Below are 18,321 nucleotides of genomic sequence, written 5' to 3'. Positions count from 1 at the left end.
TTTATTTATTTATTTTCAATTTCATTTCCCACGCACAAGTTTCAAGCTCATATGGCAAAATCATCAAGTAAAAAAAATTGCTATTTTCCTCAGTATCTATTGACGATGTTTGTTTAACGATTGAACGGGCTGTAATTTAAATTTACAAACTGTTTAAAAAGTTTTCGGCCGCATTTTTATAATTCGGATTTTTGTATTTATTTAATTCTTTAATAATTTTAAACACTCGTTATTTTAAAACAGATTTGATTTGGATCTCTCATGCATTTTCCAAATGTGAAAAAATGGTGTTCGACGGTGAATTTAACTTATTATCATTTAAATAAATTAAAAATTAATATAATCCACCTTACCAGTACGTTGATATGTTCTCTAGATCTTTCGGCTTATTTGGAAGCCATCATCAGGAGTTAAAATTAATGCATTAACGTCAAAAGTTAAAAAAATCATAGTTAAAATTTAAAAACAGTCATGAATGTCCGGTCCTACCACTATAATGAAGGAATATACATATCCTCTGGTGGATTAAAATGAAATCAAACGGAATCAGATTATATTTTAATCCACCAGAGTATATGTATTTTCCTTCAGTATACAAGAATGACCGGACAGTCATGACTGTTTTTAAATTTTTGACTTTAATGCATTCATTTTAACGCCTGATGATGGTTTCCAAGTAAGCCGAAAGATCTAGAGAACATATCAACGTGTTGGTAAGGTGGATTATATTAATTGTTAATTTATTTAACATATCAGCGGTACCGTGTTTGAGAAATTAATTATCATCATTTGGTAAGCATCTTCAGGCACATAATGAATAATTTGAAGAGAGATTTTAGAAGTTTACTGTCATCGAGTCAATGGTTTTATTTATCAACCGTTTTAGTTACCGAATAAATAGTAAAAATAGAAATGGCTGTATATATACACGAGCTTCTTCAAGTAAGGGTTAAAGAACTGGAGCTAGTGATTTTGGATCTTCAGTATTTATGATAAAATTTCACATATTGGATGTAAATTTCTGGGATTTAATAGGCAGAGAAAGGTTTCCATTTTTCGGTTCTCCATACCTTTACGAATAATTTTTTTCGACCGTGAATATCATACTGACAAAATATAGATCTCGAGTCACTGATGAACACTTTGATGGTTGTTTACGAACAGATATATCATAAACTTCTTTTTTTCTTTTTTTTTTGTTTAACCTCCGGGACTTGTAGCGTGTGTGAAAATGCCATGCCCGACCGGGATTCTAACCCGAAACCTTCGGATGAAAGGCCATGTACCACAAACTGTCTTAATTTTGAAGAACTGGGCAATAAAATTCAATATAAAACATCACACTGACTTAGAGATTATAACCTTTTTTCTTATAATTTAAAATTTCTATATATTTAACACAAGAATCTAAATATTTTTTATGTATTTTATCAATTAAAATGGCAATTAGAAATAGATTTTTTGTGTTATACATGTATTATTGACTACAATATATCCAATCATAAATTTACTTCAAAAAACTGATGGTCTCCGCTGTCCTGTTCTGTACCTGCTGTAGGGTATAAAAAGGTAGGGATTCCTGAACTAGAGTATTTACAGACAAGTTAAAAAAACGTTAGTCTGATAAATGCATTTATCAGTTGTAGTTTGTTAAAAACTACTACTGATAAATTTCATACCCTATCTTAAGTTAAAATGTTTCATAAAAAAATAATAGTGGAACTTTAATTTGAGAAATTCATAGTTATCAAATATTGTTGCAGTAATGTGTATGACTACTTTATACATTTTTAAACGGGATATATTTTTAAGGTGTATTTAAAATTCTTAAATTTAAAAATTATAATTAATTTTTTTTTTTACTGGTTTTATATCTTGGCACTAATAGGATAATCATAATAATAAATACATAATGCCTATTAAATACGTTACCATATTAAATAATTGATGCCCAAAGTTAAAGTTATTAGTTGAATTATTTTTCATTTTTCTGATTTATGTTGATTAATCTTTTCTCTTGTATGCACAGGTTGACTTCAAGTTTTTATAATTTTTGTATCAATGTAAATCAATGTAATAAATGTTTTCATTTACAAATTAATGTAATATGATAAAGTATACATTAAACATTTCATAATATATATTAACCAGATAGTTAAGGAAAGAAAAAAAAATCTTTAATGAAATCAGAGTAGCTTTATGTACTTTATTATTCTTCTTAAATTACATTACTAAAGTATAGTTATTATAGAGTTTTGTAAATATATTAATCAAAAGAAGAAATTATTGGAAAAGCTGAAAAAAACCTTTCGAAAATAAATTATTACTTAAAATTTATCACATGTTATTAAATAAATTAACTAATAAAATGCTTAAAAGAATATCTTACAAAAGTAAATTATTATATTTTACGTAATATAATTTTGTTATCTAATAAAAGGAATATCATATAATACTGAATTATAAGTTTATTTAGTGGATAAATAGGCTAATTTTCATGCGAGTTTTAGAGTAGTAGCGTATAATTCAGATCATCTATTTTAAAAGAGTTTTCTTTTTCTGCTAACAATTCAAAGAGAATAAAAATTGTTTATTTATAAGTTGAACTATTAATGAAAAGTTAGTGATATTAAAAAAAAGCTTATTGTAACCTAATCTAAAATTGCACTTTATATTAATTTTCGTTCGTGAATTAGTTGAACATTTATTTCTAACACAAAATTTTTACCGATTTCATTAGTGTACACGTTTTTTAATTTTATTTTTTCATTAAAAATGTGTAAAAATTTATGGTGATAACCACTGTATAACTCTATTGTAGGTGAAATAAATATTTGTTTTCTTTGTTGTAAATACTCAATTTTTTTATTGTATTTTATCTTAATGCAGCATTAATATTAAGAAGTTATCTATTACTGGAATTTGTTAGCTTTTTTTTGCTATTCCTCTTCTTCTTCTTCCTCTTCTTCTTCCGATGTGGCGTTCGGTCCGTGAATTTCTTCAGCAACAGCAGTAGTTGTATCATCTTCTGTATCAAGTTCTTCCGGTTCGTCTACTAGGGGTTCCACTTGACCTTCTTCAACAATTGTTGATTCGACAGTAATTTGTTCCCTACTTTCTTCATAATATTCTTCACTTCCTCCGTTTTCGTGCGGGTGAAGCGGTTCGTCTGTAAGAGGTGATATGTAATCCTCTCCAAAGGCTTTTGCTTCGGCTTCGATTCTTTTCAGTTCTTCTTCAGCGAGTAATCGCGCTAGCTCTTCTAATTTTTTTTCTTGAGCTAATCTTTCTTGTTCTCTTCTAGCCGCTTCTTCTTCGGCAAGTCTTGCTTCTTCAGCTAAACGTTCTTCTTCGGCTAATTTTGCTTCTTCGGCAAGTCTTTCTTCTTCGGCTATTCTTGCTTCTTCCGCCTGTTTTTCTTCAATTTTTCTCCTTTCTTCTTCATCTTGCGCTGTTTTAGCATCTTCTTCTGCTTTGCGCGCTTCTTCAAGCGATTTTTCTTCCTCGGCTATTCTTGCTTCTTCAGCTAATCGTTGTTCTTCGGCTTTTCTAGCTTCTTCAGCTAATCGTTCTTCTTCGGCTTTTCTAGCTTCTTCAGCTAATCGTTCTTCTTCGGCTTTTCTCGCTTCTTTTGCCAATCGTTCTTCTTCGGCCTTTCTTGCTTCCTCAGCCTTTCTTGCCTCTTCTGCTAAACGTTTGAGTTCAGCTTGTCTTGCTTCTTCTGCCAAACGCGCTTCCTCTTCCGCTTTTCTTGCTTCTTCAGCCAATTTCGCCTCTTCTTCAGCTTTTTTGGCTTCTTCTTCTAACCTGGCTTCTTCTTCAGCTTGTCTTTTAAGTTCCGCTAATCTTCTGGCTTCCGCTTGTTTTTCTAATTCAAGCAGTTTTTTTTCTCTTTGTCTTTTAAGCTCTGCTTCTTTTTCAGCTTCTTCTTCTTTCTCGGCTTCAGCTGTTCTGTCTAATAAAGCCTGTCTTTCTTCGTCAGCTCTTTTCTTTCTTGCTTCTTCCGCTTTTCTTTCGTCTTCCGCTTGTCTCTCTGCCTTTATTCGTGCATCTTCAAGCTTCCTGGCTAATTCTTCTTGTCTTGCCAGTTCGGCTTCGCGTTCTCTTTCTTCTTCTTCTCTCTTATGCTTTCTTTTAAGTCGAGCAACAATCGTTTTTGGATCTTCTTCAAATTCTGATATGCTTGATTTAAATCCGTTTACAGGAGCGGGTTCAAAAATATCTCTTGTAGTATTAAGAGTTCCCACCTAAAAAAAAAAAAAAAAATTATAAATGTGGAATATATTAGTAGCAGTACTTTTAGTTGTAGTAGTGCAGGTTTATATATATATTAAGCTTTTATTATTTATATTAAGCTATTAACCTTTTCTGCATCATATTTTCATTTTATAATCTGTAAATTTTCGTTGAAAGTTAAGCGATTAAGATTCATTAATTAATAAAAGTTTTTGTCATTCTTACAACAATTTAATAAACTTGGTGTATTTTACACCAATGGTATTTATAAAAAATATCAATATTTGTGGTATTTTTTTAAGATATGCATAATTGTGTTAATTACCGAAAGAATTTACTAGCAGTAAAATAAAGTTTAATAACTCTCACTACACATAACACAAGGATGAAAATAAGTAGATTTCTTATTGAAAAAATTGAATTTAAAATCCTAATTAATAACAGTTTTATTGCAATATTTAAAATTTATAAATCGAAAATTAATTACAGAAGTAGTATAATGGAATTTTTATTTTATTTTATTCGTTTTTTATTTTAGTTAATTCATAAATTTTTATTTCATATCTGATCAGGATTCTTCTAAAAAAAAGAAAAAAAAAGTGTTATTAAAAAAATATGAATAAAATTTAATAAAATTAAGCAGTGCATCTTTCTTTAGTTATCTATTTATGTTTTAGTCTGTGCTATTAAATTCATGAATGATATATTTAAGTCAGTTTTACGAGAATAATTTTTTTGCCAGAAAATAAATAATAAATGTAAAATTCGTGGCGAATTTTCCGAACTTTTTTACATGAAATCCGGAGTTAGACAAGGCGACGGACTTTCGCCTTTATTATTTAATTGTGCACTAGAATTTCTGATGCGCGAATGGTTTAAAAATTAATCCAAAAAATATTCACATAGGATACAAAAGAGATAACTTAAATTTAAATTGCCTAGGATTTGCCAACGACTTAGCTTCATTAGCTAATAGTATCGCAGAAGCCAGAATACAAATAACAAGTATAGAAGAACTTGCGAATAAAATTGGACTTAAAATTTCTTACGAAAAGACTAAAATGATGGCTACAGATCCTTTAGTTATTAGTTCTGTGAATATTAATGGAAACAAAGTAGAACTTGTAGAAAAATTTAAATATCTTGGAGAGATCATTACTTGTAATTGTAATGAAAAACAAAATTGGACTGAAAGACTTAATAAATTATTTAAAGTGATACAAGTAACCAAAAATACTTACAACAAAAAATCGCTTTCGATTAAAATTTGACATTACAAAACTGTGGTTAAACCAGTAATTAATTACGCGAGCGAGACTTTATTTAGATTAAATCAGAAAAATAGGACTGAACCTTTGCTAAAGCTGAACGTAGGATTCTTAGAACCTGCATAAACAAAAAATATAAACACGAAAATCAGTACAGATTATTGCCTAATAAATTTCTGTACGAAAACTTGGAATCCTTAATTGATACTATGAAAAGGAAGCGAATTTCTTTCTGTGCACTTATTTCTGTGCACACTTGTTAAGATTACCGCAGGATACGATTACTAAGAGAATTATCGATCAATTTTGGTCTTTGAAAAATCCGCCATTATGGATCAAAGAAATTAAAGAAGATATGGAAGAATTAAATTTGACTTACGAAGATTTACTTAATAAATCCGAAAAATTAAACTTTGTTATTAAAGATCCAGATACCAACTTTAAAGTAAGAACTTTTAATTATACAAAAAGGGTTTATTCAGAAGAGGATCGTAAAGCAAGATCATTAAGAATGACTAAATATTGGGAGAAAGTAAAAGCTAAGAACTTAAAGGCCAACAGACTTGAATTATTCTGACTAAAGTGGTCCTTTGCGGCCTTAAAAGTAAAAAAAAAAAAAAAAAAAAAAAAAAAAAACGTAAAATGACAATGTTCCTTAAAAATACCTTATAAACAGATAAACATTACGTAAAAAAATCATAAATAACTTCCACACAACTTAATATTAATTTAAATTAAAAATGTCGATTTAAAACTTTATGAAACCGTAATAAAAACAATTAAAAGTTGGAATACAAAGTGTTTAAAAAAATTATTTTTTATTTCATTGTGGTTTCATGAATAAACTGACCCGTGTTGGTAGTGACCATGTCTTGTCGTATCGTTTAATAGGCCTTCTAGACGAAAGTTCTCTCCAACCTGCACACAAAAATATACTAACGTACCTTTTGTTTAACATAAAATAAGTGTAAATATTTTGTAATATTATAATTTTAGGTTTAATTTAGGTGAGATCCCGTCAGTATAACTCCAGATACGATCTTATGTTTTTAAATGCTTATTTTACTCTATATTGTGGCGTGAATAGTAAGCATTAATATCTTAACTAAAATGTAACAGTAGTAATTTGTTTTACAAATAGCACTAAAATTTACATATATTTTTTTAATCTATCTGGTTTTATTATAACTTTTGTAAAGGTTATATTTTATATTCTTTAGCTAAACTGATTGTTTTTTATTTAGAGAAAAAACTGATTCGAGTTATTATCAAACGTGATAAAAATGAATAATTTTGTATAAACTTAGTAGAAGTTGAAAATCTTTATGAATCGCATTTAATAATATTTATAATATATTTAAATCGCTAATTAACATAACATAAGATTAAAAATTAGAATTGTTTCGATTAACCTGGGACCGCCGTCCCGTTTGGGGCTGAAAATTCATAAAAAACAAAACGAACGTTCCAAACTCCAAGTAATCACTATACCTTTGTATTTGTTATTAATTAAAACAACTATTTTAATATTTAAAATAATAAACCGAATTAAAAATTTATAGCTACGAGAAAAAATCTTTTAATTAAAATCTTACATTTCCATGGATTATAAAATTACACAATTTATTAAATATTCATAAATTTACAACTAATTTAAACAGTTTAGCGCTATGTAACTGTTTTGAATAGCACATAATCGTTATATCCTACTTAAATATTAAATAATTATATTTTATAATACTAATAACAAACAAATAAGAAAAGCATAGCCGTTTTCTTTTGAAAATAACTTACTCTTAATTATTTCATGCATTTGGAATTACATTTAACTAATTTTCAAAAAAAATTCTAAAAATTAATAAGAAACAAGCTACTAGAAACAGGATAAAATTAAACAAAAAAAAAGCGCGTTTTTTATCTACCAAACTACAAAGTTAAAAAATAAAAAAAAACATTACGAAATGCATACTACTATTTTAGAAAATTTTATTTGGAAAACTTCCTAACTTCTTATGATTAGTTAGTAATTTTCTATTAATCATCTTACCTTCGTGATATAAAAATAGTTTTTAATTTACAGTTGGTGTAGTGACTAATCCTTTTCATGGCTAAATAGAATTAGTTTAAAATATTTTACGTGTTATTTCATGTATGACACATCATCCTCCTTGGTTGCTTTAATCTATTTAATAAGTTTTTTAATTGAAAAGAAAAAATCAGTTACTATGCCCCTACTTTTTAATAATCTTATCTTATGTATTTGTGTGCATGTAAATGTGCTTTTGCGCACACGCGCACACACAATATCTATACTGCATAGTTTAATAAGGATTTCGTTCTATCTTAAATATAACTGCATTTGAAGACTACGTTTTAAACAAAGATATACGAATTACGTGATGAAAAAACTATTTTAATCTTTTAGGTGTTTACTAATACGCATATGTGAATAAATTATAACAGTGTCATTTGACTATAAAGTCATCATATAAATTGAAAGATAATATAACAATTGTAATTTTATATCATGATTACGTTTCAATATCGGTAGTTGCTGTGTACTTAAGATTTTAGGAAAGATCTAAAAGATTGTTAATAAAATAGCTTTTATTTTTTAATTTACTGAAATTTTGTCTGCTAATTTCTGATTAAATAATTTTTTTATAGTTTTTACCTGTGTCGCTAAAATATAGATGTAACTTTTAACTTTTCATGTAGATGAAAATCATGATGATGATGATTTTTATGAAGATAAGAATTAAATTCAAATAAAACAAGTAAATATATTCAAACGGTTTTTTTAAAATAATTAATGCTGATGGTAATACGATAATAAAAAATAAAATTAGTTGATATACTGTTATTTACTTGATTTAACTCTGTATCGCTGGTATTATTTCTGATTTATCTTCACATTCCAATAATTTACCGTATGCCTTAAAACTGAAGAAGAAGCTATTTGATAATTTAATTTCAAAATGTGATACACAATTTATTTATCGTACAATCATAATATATCATTATATATTATGATAAAAATTACTAGTTTTAGGTAATTGATTTTTTTGTTTTTTTATTATATTGTTATATTGTATTGTATTAAAATACAGCTCAATACAATTAATTTTCAATAATAATTAAAAAGTAGACTTTTGCATATTGAAATATAAACCTAGACTATGGTAACACGTTATGATTGATACAAATGAATTAACTAATGAAGATTTTTATGTTACAAAAATTTTAGTTGTTAAATTTTTTTTAAAGAGTACTGTAAATTACTTAAGAAAAAAAAATTATGAATGAAGTAACTCACATGTACGTTCCTTAAAAAAAAGAAAAATGATATTAGCAAAAGAAAAAAATTAGTATAAGTATATAAAATGAAAAAATTAATTTTTTTTCAGAAAATCTAAATCTACCAACAAAAAAAAATTTGTTTAAAATAAAGAAATTTCGTTCTAATATATTAAAAATTTATTCAAATCACGTTTCTTATTTAAATTCAATGAACGTTTTTCAAAACAAAATAATATATCTAATCAACTTTTGTGTTTTTTATAAAAATAAAAATATTAAAAAATTGTAAATTAAAATATATTGGCTTATGAATAAACAACCATAAATAATTACGTCTCTTTTCATTAATTAATATTTATGAAAATAATTTATGAAGTAGTACCTTGCTTAAGTATTAATTTTGTTCTTTTCTTTATAAAAATATCAAAATATTGTAATCTTGATTACAATCGTAATACTATTTTAAATTTGAAAAGAAACATTTCGTAAAAATTAATAAAAATTTAATATTATATAAAATTAGATTTAAAAAAGAAGAAAAACGATATTCCTCCAACATTTCATAATTTTGATGTTCTGTATTTTACAATTTTTTAATTTGTAATTGGCGTTTCAACATTAATAAATTTTCTTTTATTCCCATACATTATATTTTTATAAAAAAAATTGTAATTTATATATATCGCCTTCTTTACCGTTTGGTATGATTTTTTTTTTGTTTGATGAATGAAAAATTTAATTTAGCGATTACGTTATAAATTATTTAAAATAATATACAAAGAAAAAAAAAAAAAACAAAATATATATATGTGAAATGTACAGAACAAAATATGTTGACAGATTCATGCTTAAGGTGAAGATTAAAATAAGTATATTTTTATATTTATTAATTGTGTTAAATAAAATGATTTAAAACACTTAATGCAGTGATTTAATTTTTCAGTGAGGCTGCATTTATACAACTTTTTTTATTGTTACTTTTTTTGTTAGTTTTATAAAACTTACATTTGAAATAATTTAAGAATACTTACGTCACATGATGTGACTAGACGATGCATCCATTGTTGACTTCTTGTTGAATCTCGCTTTTTTCTCCCGAAAATAGTGTTTTAATTTGTTATCGGTATTTAGTTATTTTTTATCAATTTTTTATTTTTTTTTGTCGTTTAATCCTTTTTTTTAATAACAATTGTGGTTTTTTTTACTTAATTTAGTTAGCTAAATTAAAGTAAATCAATTAATAACAAAAAACAAATTTATGAACTAGTGTTTGTTATTTTTTATGAATTCTGTGGAAAATAAGAAAAATACGTGTACTTATTAAGAAATTTCGGTTATCAATAGTTGTACGGAATGAAGGAAAATGTTTCTATGAAATATATTTAGACAGACTTCATGGATATAATAAAATTCAGGATTATTAATTATTTTTTTGTTGTGATGAAGTTTGATAAATTTCGGAGTATAAAGTAGAATACCACTTTATATTTTTTTTTAAATTTATATTCGCAAGAAAATAAATTTTCTTTTAGTAATTAATGTTGGACTAGTATTAGGTAAAAAAAGAAAAAAAAATCAACAAAGTTGTCTAATAGAATATCTAATAAAAAATGTTTCAATTTTTTTTACCCTTTTTGACTTTCTAGGATCGTGTTTCTCTCCAGATTAAGAATTATTTTATGTAGCACAAACGGTAAATAAAGGAAGAAAACATTTGATTTTTGTACAATTGAAGTCTGATTTGCGATATTTAGATGACTGTAAAGCGTGGTTTTTAAGTTGACAATTTTTTGTGTGTGTACTTGAGGCAGGTTGCAAATACTTCGTTCGGTTTCCCTCTAGTTTCAATAAGTAGTGTACAGTTTGAAAAACAAATTATTATTATTATTTAGTATGACTATTCTGTTGCCATTTCTTTTTAGAAAATTCTGTTTTCAGGAATCACATGATTTCATCTTTCCTCTTCTTTTATTTTTAACATTATTTATTCTACTGTAAACAAAGTTGTTTCTTCGATATTACTCTTTGTAAATGTTTTGAACAATTAGGTTTTTAAATTTAGAATTTAAAAAAAATTATTTTGAACTTTTATCCAAATCACGCTGTTTCTTTTGAATTCTTCATTAGGTACGCAGTTCGGAATGGAAGCTTTCATTGTAATATCATTTCTTACATTGTGTTTAGTCATACTACAACAAAAACTGATTTTCATAAAATTAATCATATTAAGCAGTTTTAACTGAAAAGGTCTGTAAGAATTGAATCTTTTTCAGTATTTAGCTTAATGAATTAGCAAATATTTCTTTCATTTTAGCTGAATATTTATCAATTCTGTTAAAAATATTGATTCTTTTTTTGACGTCTTGAATTTTTCTACTCAATTTATGTTTTATTATACCAAATTCTGTATACTTTGAGATAATACTTAAAATATAGTTATATTATTTTCCCTGTTATGTAACTTCATTTTTTAGATAAATTGTTGCTAGGAATTTACCATATTTTTAACTGTATATTTAAAAAAAACGGAGCGCTATTATTTTTTGTTCCATTCAATAAAGAAATTGATTTTATATAAAACATACAGTGACAAAATTACGTTTTAATATTAGCTCATCGGAGGCTGGTCTACCTGGTTACCTCGTCCTCGCAAATCAGTTGTTTTACAGCTGATTTTCGAATTCAAAATTTCATATCATTCATATCATAGAAAAATGAATTGCTTTTATACTAATTTGAATAGTAGACAGTGGATACTTAGGTGGTTGGGTTTCAAATAACCACAAATCTCAGAAATGGTCGGTTTGAATCTGTATAAGACTACACCTCATTTATATGTCATACATATCTCATTAAGCCTTGGGGGAGGGTTGCTTTATGTTCATTAGCTGAACCGATTGCAACGTACACATTAGAGAAAAGAAAATATTACGTAACATTAATTTTTTTATATTATATTATGGCATAATTAATTACCATCTTTATAATAAGCCTATGTATAAATTTGTTTATACATAAAAAAATTTACAAAAAAAATTGTAAAAAATATTTTGGTAAAAGACAAAACAATATTATAAAAAATATTTTAGAAAAAATGCAGCAAAAATCAAAATTTCTGCATAAAAGTAATTAGTGATAGACATTACATATTTATTAAAATATAAAACATGCTTTAAGACATTATTCGTCCTGTTTCAAAAAAGTCGTGTTGTAAATATTTAATAACAAAAAAAGAAGAAAAACACAAACGTGCATGCCTAATGATAATAATATCTTTCTAATTTCTCCAGAAATTAAAAAAAATCTAACAAATTTATAAACTAATAAAAATCTAAAGAAGGCAGATAAATAATGCATGCATTTATCATAAAAGAAAATGTTTGTTTTTATGATAAATTCTACAGGAAGTATAGACTATATCTATTTTTATGAATTTTACTTTAAACTGTTAATATTAAAAACACGAATAAAAATTATTATAGTTTATTAATTAAACTATAAAATAAAGAGTAAAAAAAAAAATAAGGATATGAAAGAAAAATCAAATTATTTTACGATAGACGTTTTATTTTTTTTATTTTCAATTCTTTAAGCCAAAATAAAACTTGATATAAATATTTTATTTTAAATTATATAAATTATATTTAAAAAAATTGAAAACAAAATAGGACATTAAATAATGATAACGAGGAAAAAACATGACAAAATGAAGAAGAGAAAAAACTTTTTATATAAGTATTATAATATCATAAGTATAATAATAATAATGATAATAAAATTATCGTTCGTATGTTTTTTTTAAAAATAAATATTACAATAATAAATTAATTGTATGTTCAGTGAATATTTACGGTATGTTTTAATTTAATTAATAACAATCTTTTTTTTTTGTTTTGTTTGTTGCAATTATTATTTATTTGCAGTGAGTGAGTTCAAAGCGAGTTGCAGCAGTCTCTACGAGACCACATGCTCCAACGTTCCTGTGAGAGAAACACACATTGTTTTATAGATCTCATTGCACTAAAACAGCGATTTCCAAGTTTTTTTTTATTATAGATAAAAAGTTATATCTGGGATACCTCCTATTTTTAATGAAATCTTGCTTATAAATACTCCACAAGAGTAATTTTTATTAATTTATAACTTAGTTAAAACTAATTATGCAATTATAAATTGTATATTTACATTGCATTAGGTGTATGGTATAAAATAAAATAAAGATTGAACTGATTAAGCAACTTCTATTAGAAATATATATACATTTTTTTTTTTTTAACTATACGATTTGAACATTTGTCCTCATTTTTTTTAATGAAGTGCCAAAACCAAAAACCTTGTAGGTAACCTGAGATGAAACAAGAGTAATTCCCGAAATTGGAATAATGATTATAGAAAATAAAAATACACCAGGCCTGGTTTATTGAGGAAAAGGAAAATTAAATGGATTCCAGAAGGTTCTTCATCGAACCAAACGTACATTTTCAAATATTCATGCCAAATCTATCGATTTTCTGTATTGGACATCTCAGAAAAAGATGTATTAATCTGTATTAATAATAATCTGTACAGATTAATAATACAGATTACAGATTATTAATCTGTATTAATCTCAGAAAAAGCATCTCCGGCAAGTAGATTTTATATCTCTAACCTTTACCAGCAATGCATAGATAAGAAAGACTGTAACATGCGTATTAATTAACAAATCTATTCGAAAATTAACGTCGTTAGACCTGTGAATAAACCGACCTTTACTCTGAAGAATAACGGTTTGATTTCCAGTTTTAGATTGATCATTAATACGTGGTGATCACTCAAACTTCATAATTTTATTAAAATTAAAAATATTAATGTAAATTTATGGAATAATTTTTCAATTTTTATTTATTAAATTTTATAAAGTTGAATAGGTCTATGATTTTTTTTTGTTTAAAAGAAAAACAAATACTTAAAATTAAAATTACTGTAAAATAATCAACTGGAAATCGCTGCTCAATTTTGTTAAAACTAACAGCACACAAAAACAACAGCACAAAAAATACAATTGCTTAAAAAAGTGCACCAAAAAGCAGGCTGAATAATTGTATTGCATTCTTTTCGAGTGCTTAATCATTATGCACTCCAATGTATGTTAGTTTATTAACATCACTGACTAAACACAAGATTAGATTCTATATAGGCTTATAAATATTTTTAAGTTGTATTGTTCTAGTTTTTATTCTAAAATTAAACAGATAATCTTGGAAGAATTATTACATAAAAAAAAAAATATATATATGATATTGAACACAAACATCGTACATTCTTGACTATTAAAGATTATTTTTAAATATACATTTTAGAATTTCTATAAGCTACCCAAACATTTTTTATTTACTATTCTTATGCATCATGCATAATGTCAACATTCAGTATATTATGAAATAATTAAATTATAATCTATTTTAAGTTTCTTTTAATGTTAAAGGAAACATTAATTTTATTTTATTGTGCATTACTTTAAAGTGTGACGTAATTTTATGTTACGTACATTACGCAATTACGTCCGTTTTGTTCATACAACATGTAATTACAAGATGTCAAGTTTGCATTATATATTTACTGTTTAAGAACATGTAGGCTACATATGATCTTAACACGTATTTAGTAAGCTAGTGTTCATAATGTTTATGCAGTAATATACGCAATATTATATTGTGTTACGCATCATGTTTAATTATGATAAAATTTTCTAAGAAGTAGAATATTTATGTTACCTCGAATGTTGTATAACGTGAGTTAATGTCCTGTGAGTTAAGAAAAAGCTTTGCAAGGGATTTTCTCTATTTTTTTATTTTTTAATATTTAGAGCAAAACATAAAAATAAGTAATTTTATATTTGTTAAAAATGAAATCCTTACCCGAAGTTTAAAAATGATTTTAAAAATGAAATTACAATTCGAGTGCACCATCACAATTTTGTAGATAGGTTTAAAGAATTTAAAACTTAATAATAGTTTTGTACATTATCTTAAAGATTGTAATCTCTATAAAAATTTTTATATCAAATAATTACAAATAAGATTATTTATTATGTTTAAAAAAATAATTAATTTTAAGATTTTATCTGTAATTAGTTACACAGAGTGACCCGAGAAGTGTTGGTCAGATTTAAAACTCATTCAAGACTAAAATAAACAAAATGTAGTGTAGACAGATGCTCTATCTCGCTTCATTTTCGATCTGTTCTTTACTTTTCCTTTTTTTCTTTTCCTTTACTGATTAAATTAAATATAATTTATAATAATTTTTAGCGTTAGTAATTTATATTAACCCACCAGGTTTGCCTAATAGTAAAATCACCATCGCAAAGTCAAATCAGTTATATAACATCTGATTTTCGAAATCGCAGATTCTGAGGTTCATATAAACGTAAGTTATTCTTGTACTTATTTGAATACTAGATAGTAAATACCGATGTACTTTGGTGGTTTGATTCAATTAACCATATATTTCTGAAATAGTCGATCTGAGTCTGTATAAGATTTATATCTCATACATATCATTCTCATCTTATTGAGTCACTGGGGTTGCTTGTTGTTCAGAAGTTGAATAAAATGCAAGTTACACATTACGTATTGAAAAAATAGGTAGTTTAAATAAACAGCTTCAAAGAAAAAAAGGTGCAAAATTCAAACTGCATATTTTTGCTTCATAAAGGACATACTGTGTATCTTTTGCAATAAAATAATTGTAGACTTATTTCAGCTGTTATCATCCGATTTTAACAAATGAGATGTTATTTTGTTTACAATAAAATCCTTAATATTTTATTTAAAAAAATAATAATTCGATAAAACTTATGTTCGGAGTTATTTATGATTAAAAAATTTAAACGGCCGCTATTTAGGAAGTTTCTAAGTTATTAATTTTGTAGACGTCGTTGGATACATGTACAGCAAATTTCCAGTCTTAAGGTAGATTAAATTTAGACACATTAAGATAGACTTTTTTTATTTTTATTTTTTATTTTTGTCTTCAGTCATTTGACTGGTTCGATGCATCTCTCCTAATTTCCCCATCTAGTGCTAGTCGTTTTATTTCAGTACACCCTCTACATCCTACATCCCTAACGATTTGTTTTACATATTCCAAACGTTGCCTGCCTGCACAATTTTTTCCTTCCACCTGTCCCTCCAGTATTAAAGCGACTATTCCAGGATGCCTTAATATGTGGCCTATAAGTTTGTCTCTTCTTTTAACTATACTTTTCCAAATGCTTCTTTCTACATCAATTTGCTGCAACACCTCTTCATTTGTCACTTTATCCACCCATCTGATTTTTAACATTCTTCTGTAGAACCACGTTTCAAAAGCTTCTAATCTTTTCTTCTCAGGTACTCCGACTTTCACTTCCATATAAAGCGACGCTCCAAACATATACTTTCATAAATCTTTTCCTGATGTTTAAATTAATTTTTGATGTAAACAATTTATATTTCTGATTGAAAGCTCATTTCGCCTCTGCTATTCGGCATTTTATATCGCTTCTGCTTCGTCCATCTTTAGTAATTCTTCTTCCCAAATAACAAAATACTTCTACCTCCATAATCTTTTCTCTTCCTATTTTTACATTCAGTAGTCCATCTTCGTTATTTCTACTACATTTCATTACTTTCGTTTTGTTCTTGTTTATTTTCATGCGGTAGTTCTTGCGTAGTACTTCATCCATGCCGTTCATTGTTTCTTGTAAATCTTTTTTACTCTCGGCTAGAATTACTATATCAACAGGAAATCGCAGCATCTATATCTTTTCACCTTGTATTGTTACTTCGGATCTAAATTGTTATTTAACATAATTAACTGCTAGTTCTATGTAAAGATAAAGTAACGGGGATAGGGAACATCCTTGTCGGATTCCCTTTTTTATTACGGCTTCTTCCTTATGTTTTTCAATTATTACAATTGCTGTTTGGTTCCTATAAATGTTAGTAATTGTTCTTCTATCTCTGTATTTGAATCCTAATTTTTTTCAAAATGCTGAACATTTTATTCCAGTCTACGTTATCGAACGCCTTTTCCAGGTGTATAAATGCCAAGTGTGTTGGGTTGTTTTTCTTTATTCTTCCTTCTATTATTAGCCTGAGCGGTAAAATTGCTTCCCTTGTCCCTATACTTTTACTGAAACCAAATTGGACTTCTTTCACTCTCCTCTCAATTCTTCTGTATAGAATTCTAGTTAAGATTTTTGATGCATGACTAGTTAAGATGATTATTCTTTATTTTTCACATTTATATGCTTTTACTTTCTTTGGTATAGTGACTATAACACATTTTTTGAAGTCTGATAGGACTTCCCCTTTTTCGTAAATATTACACACCAGTTTGTATAATCTATGAATCACTTCCTCACCTTCACTGCGCAGTAATTCTGCAGGTATATTTTTTTATTTAAAAAAACAAACATACCAGACGGATAGATATAATGAAGCGGATTTGTCCACATGAACCTTTTTTTATTTTATCGTCATGAATCATTCCCTTAAGTTAACACCTGCTTGACAATTTATACAAACAGGGAGATTTTGTTTTATTTGAAAAAATTACATATAAATTACAAATCTTTTACAAATTCTTTCATTACAAATCTTTGATTAAAAGAGGGATGAATTTGTTTCGTAAATAACAATTTATGTAATGTTAAGAACTTAATACATCTACTCTCTGTGAAGTACTATATATATGAAACAGAATTAATGTTGCATTAATATTAACAAATATTCTTATATTTTTTTTATATTTATAGAAGATTGTTTATTTTTTAAATGTTTTATTAAATTTTCACGTTTTTCTCTATTTATTTTTACTCTACGTGATTTTTGAACTAAAAATTCGTAAAAAATTGCTTTATAAAAAATATAAAAATTATTTTACTGGTATGTAACAGAAATAGAAATAATTATTTGCTGATTTAGATGTAAATAATTTTTTTATTGATACATTCGCTAAAAAATATTGCGTTATAAATATCGAATAAATAAAATATAACACTTTTTATGCTCAATTTTACTTCATTGTCAGCTACTATTTATTTATAAACTTTTTATATTTGTAATCGTCTAATTCATTAACATTCTCTACAAATCTGTACATTCTGTACATTTATACAAACTGTATGAAATGACACCAGGTATTTAAATTTAATTGATTTATATATAGAAAAACGATTATAATAAAATAATTGTTAAATATTAATTTTTTCTTATTAGCTAAAAATTATCACTGAAATAAAATGACAGTAAATTTAGAGTTTTAGGCGTATTGTAATAGTATTTTATTTTAAAGAACAGCGTCTTGTTTTAGACATTGATTTAATTTTATAATTTCTGAAAAAATAAACAACTCATCCCATTATTAACTGTCTTTTGACACCTTAATTAAAGTAAAATGAACTTCAGCATAGTTTATGTACGTGCTTTATTTTTAAATATTACATAAAAATTCTACGATATATCTCGCCTTTTACTATTTATATTAT

At 26.1% G+C, this 18,321-nt stretch overlaps 1 protein-coding gene across 11 annotated transcripts in view; it reads right to left on the bottom strand.

Moving 5' to 3' along the window:
* Positions 1-2,176: 2,176 nt before the first annotated feature.
* LOC142325345 (uncharacterized) overlaps positions 2,177-18,321 on the bottom strand; it is a 90,090-nt gene continuing 73,945 nt past the window's right edge. For all 11 annotated transcript variants that reach the window (XM_075366991.1, XM_075366986.1, XM_075366988.1 and 8 more), the window contains 2 exons: positions 6,355-6,422; positions 2,177-4,247 (listed from right to left, as the gene is read on the bottom strand). In XM_075366991.1, coding sequence (XP_075223106.1) covers positions 2,940-4,247; positions 6,355-6,422 — 1,376 coding nt within the window. In that variant the 3' untranslated portion in view covers positions 2,177-2,939. The remainder of the gene's footprint in view (positions 4,248-6,354; positions 6,423-18,321) is intronic.

The sequence above is a fragment of the Lycorma delicatula genome, chromosome 5, assembly GCF_047948215.1.
Source record: "Lycorma delicatula isolate Av1 chromosome 5, ASM4794821v1, whole genome shotgun sequence".
NCBI classification, from domain to species: Eukaryota; Metazoa; Arthropoda; class Insecta; order Hemiptera; family Fulgoridae; genus Lycorma; species Lycorma delicatula.
This window is presented reverse-complemented; position numbering and strand designations above follow the sequence as displayed.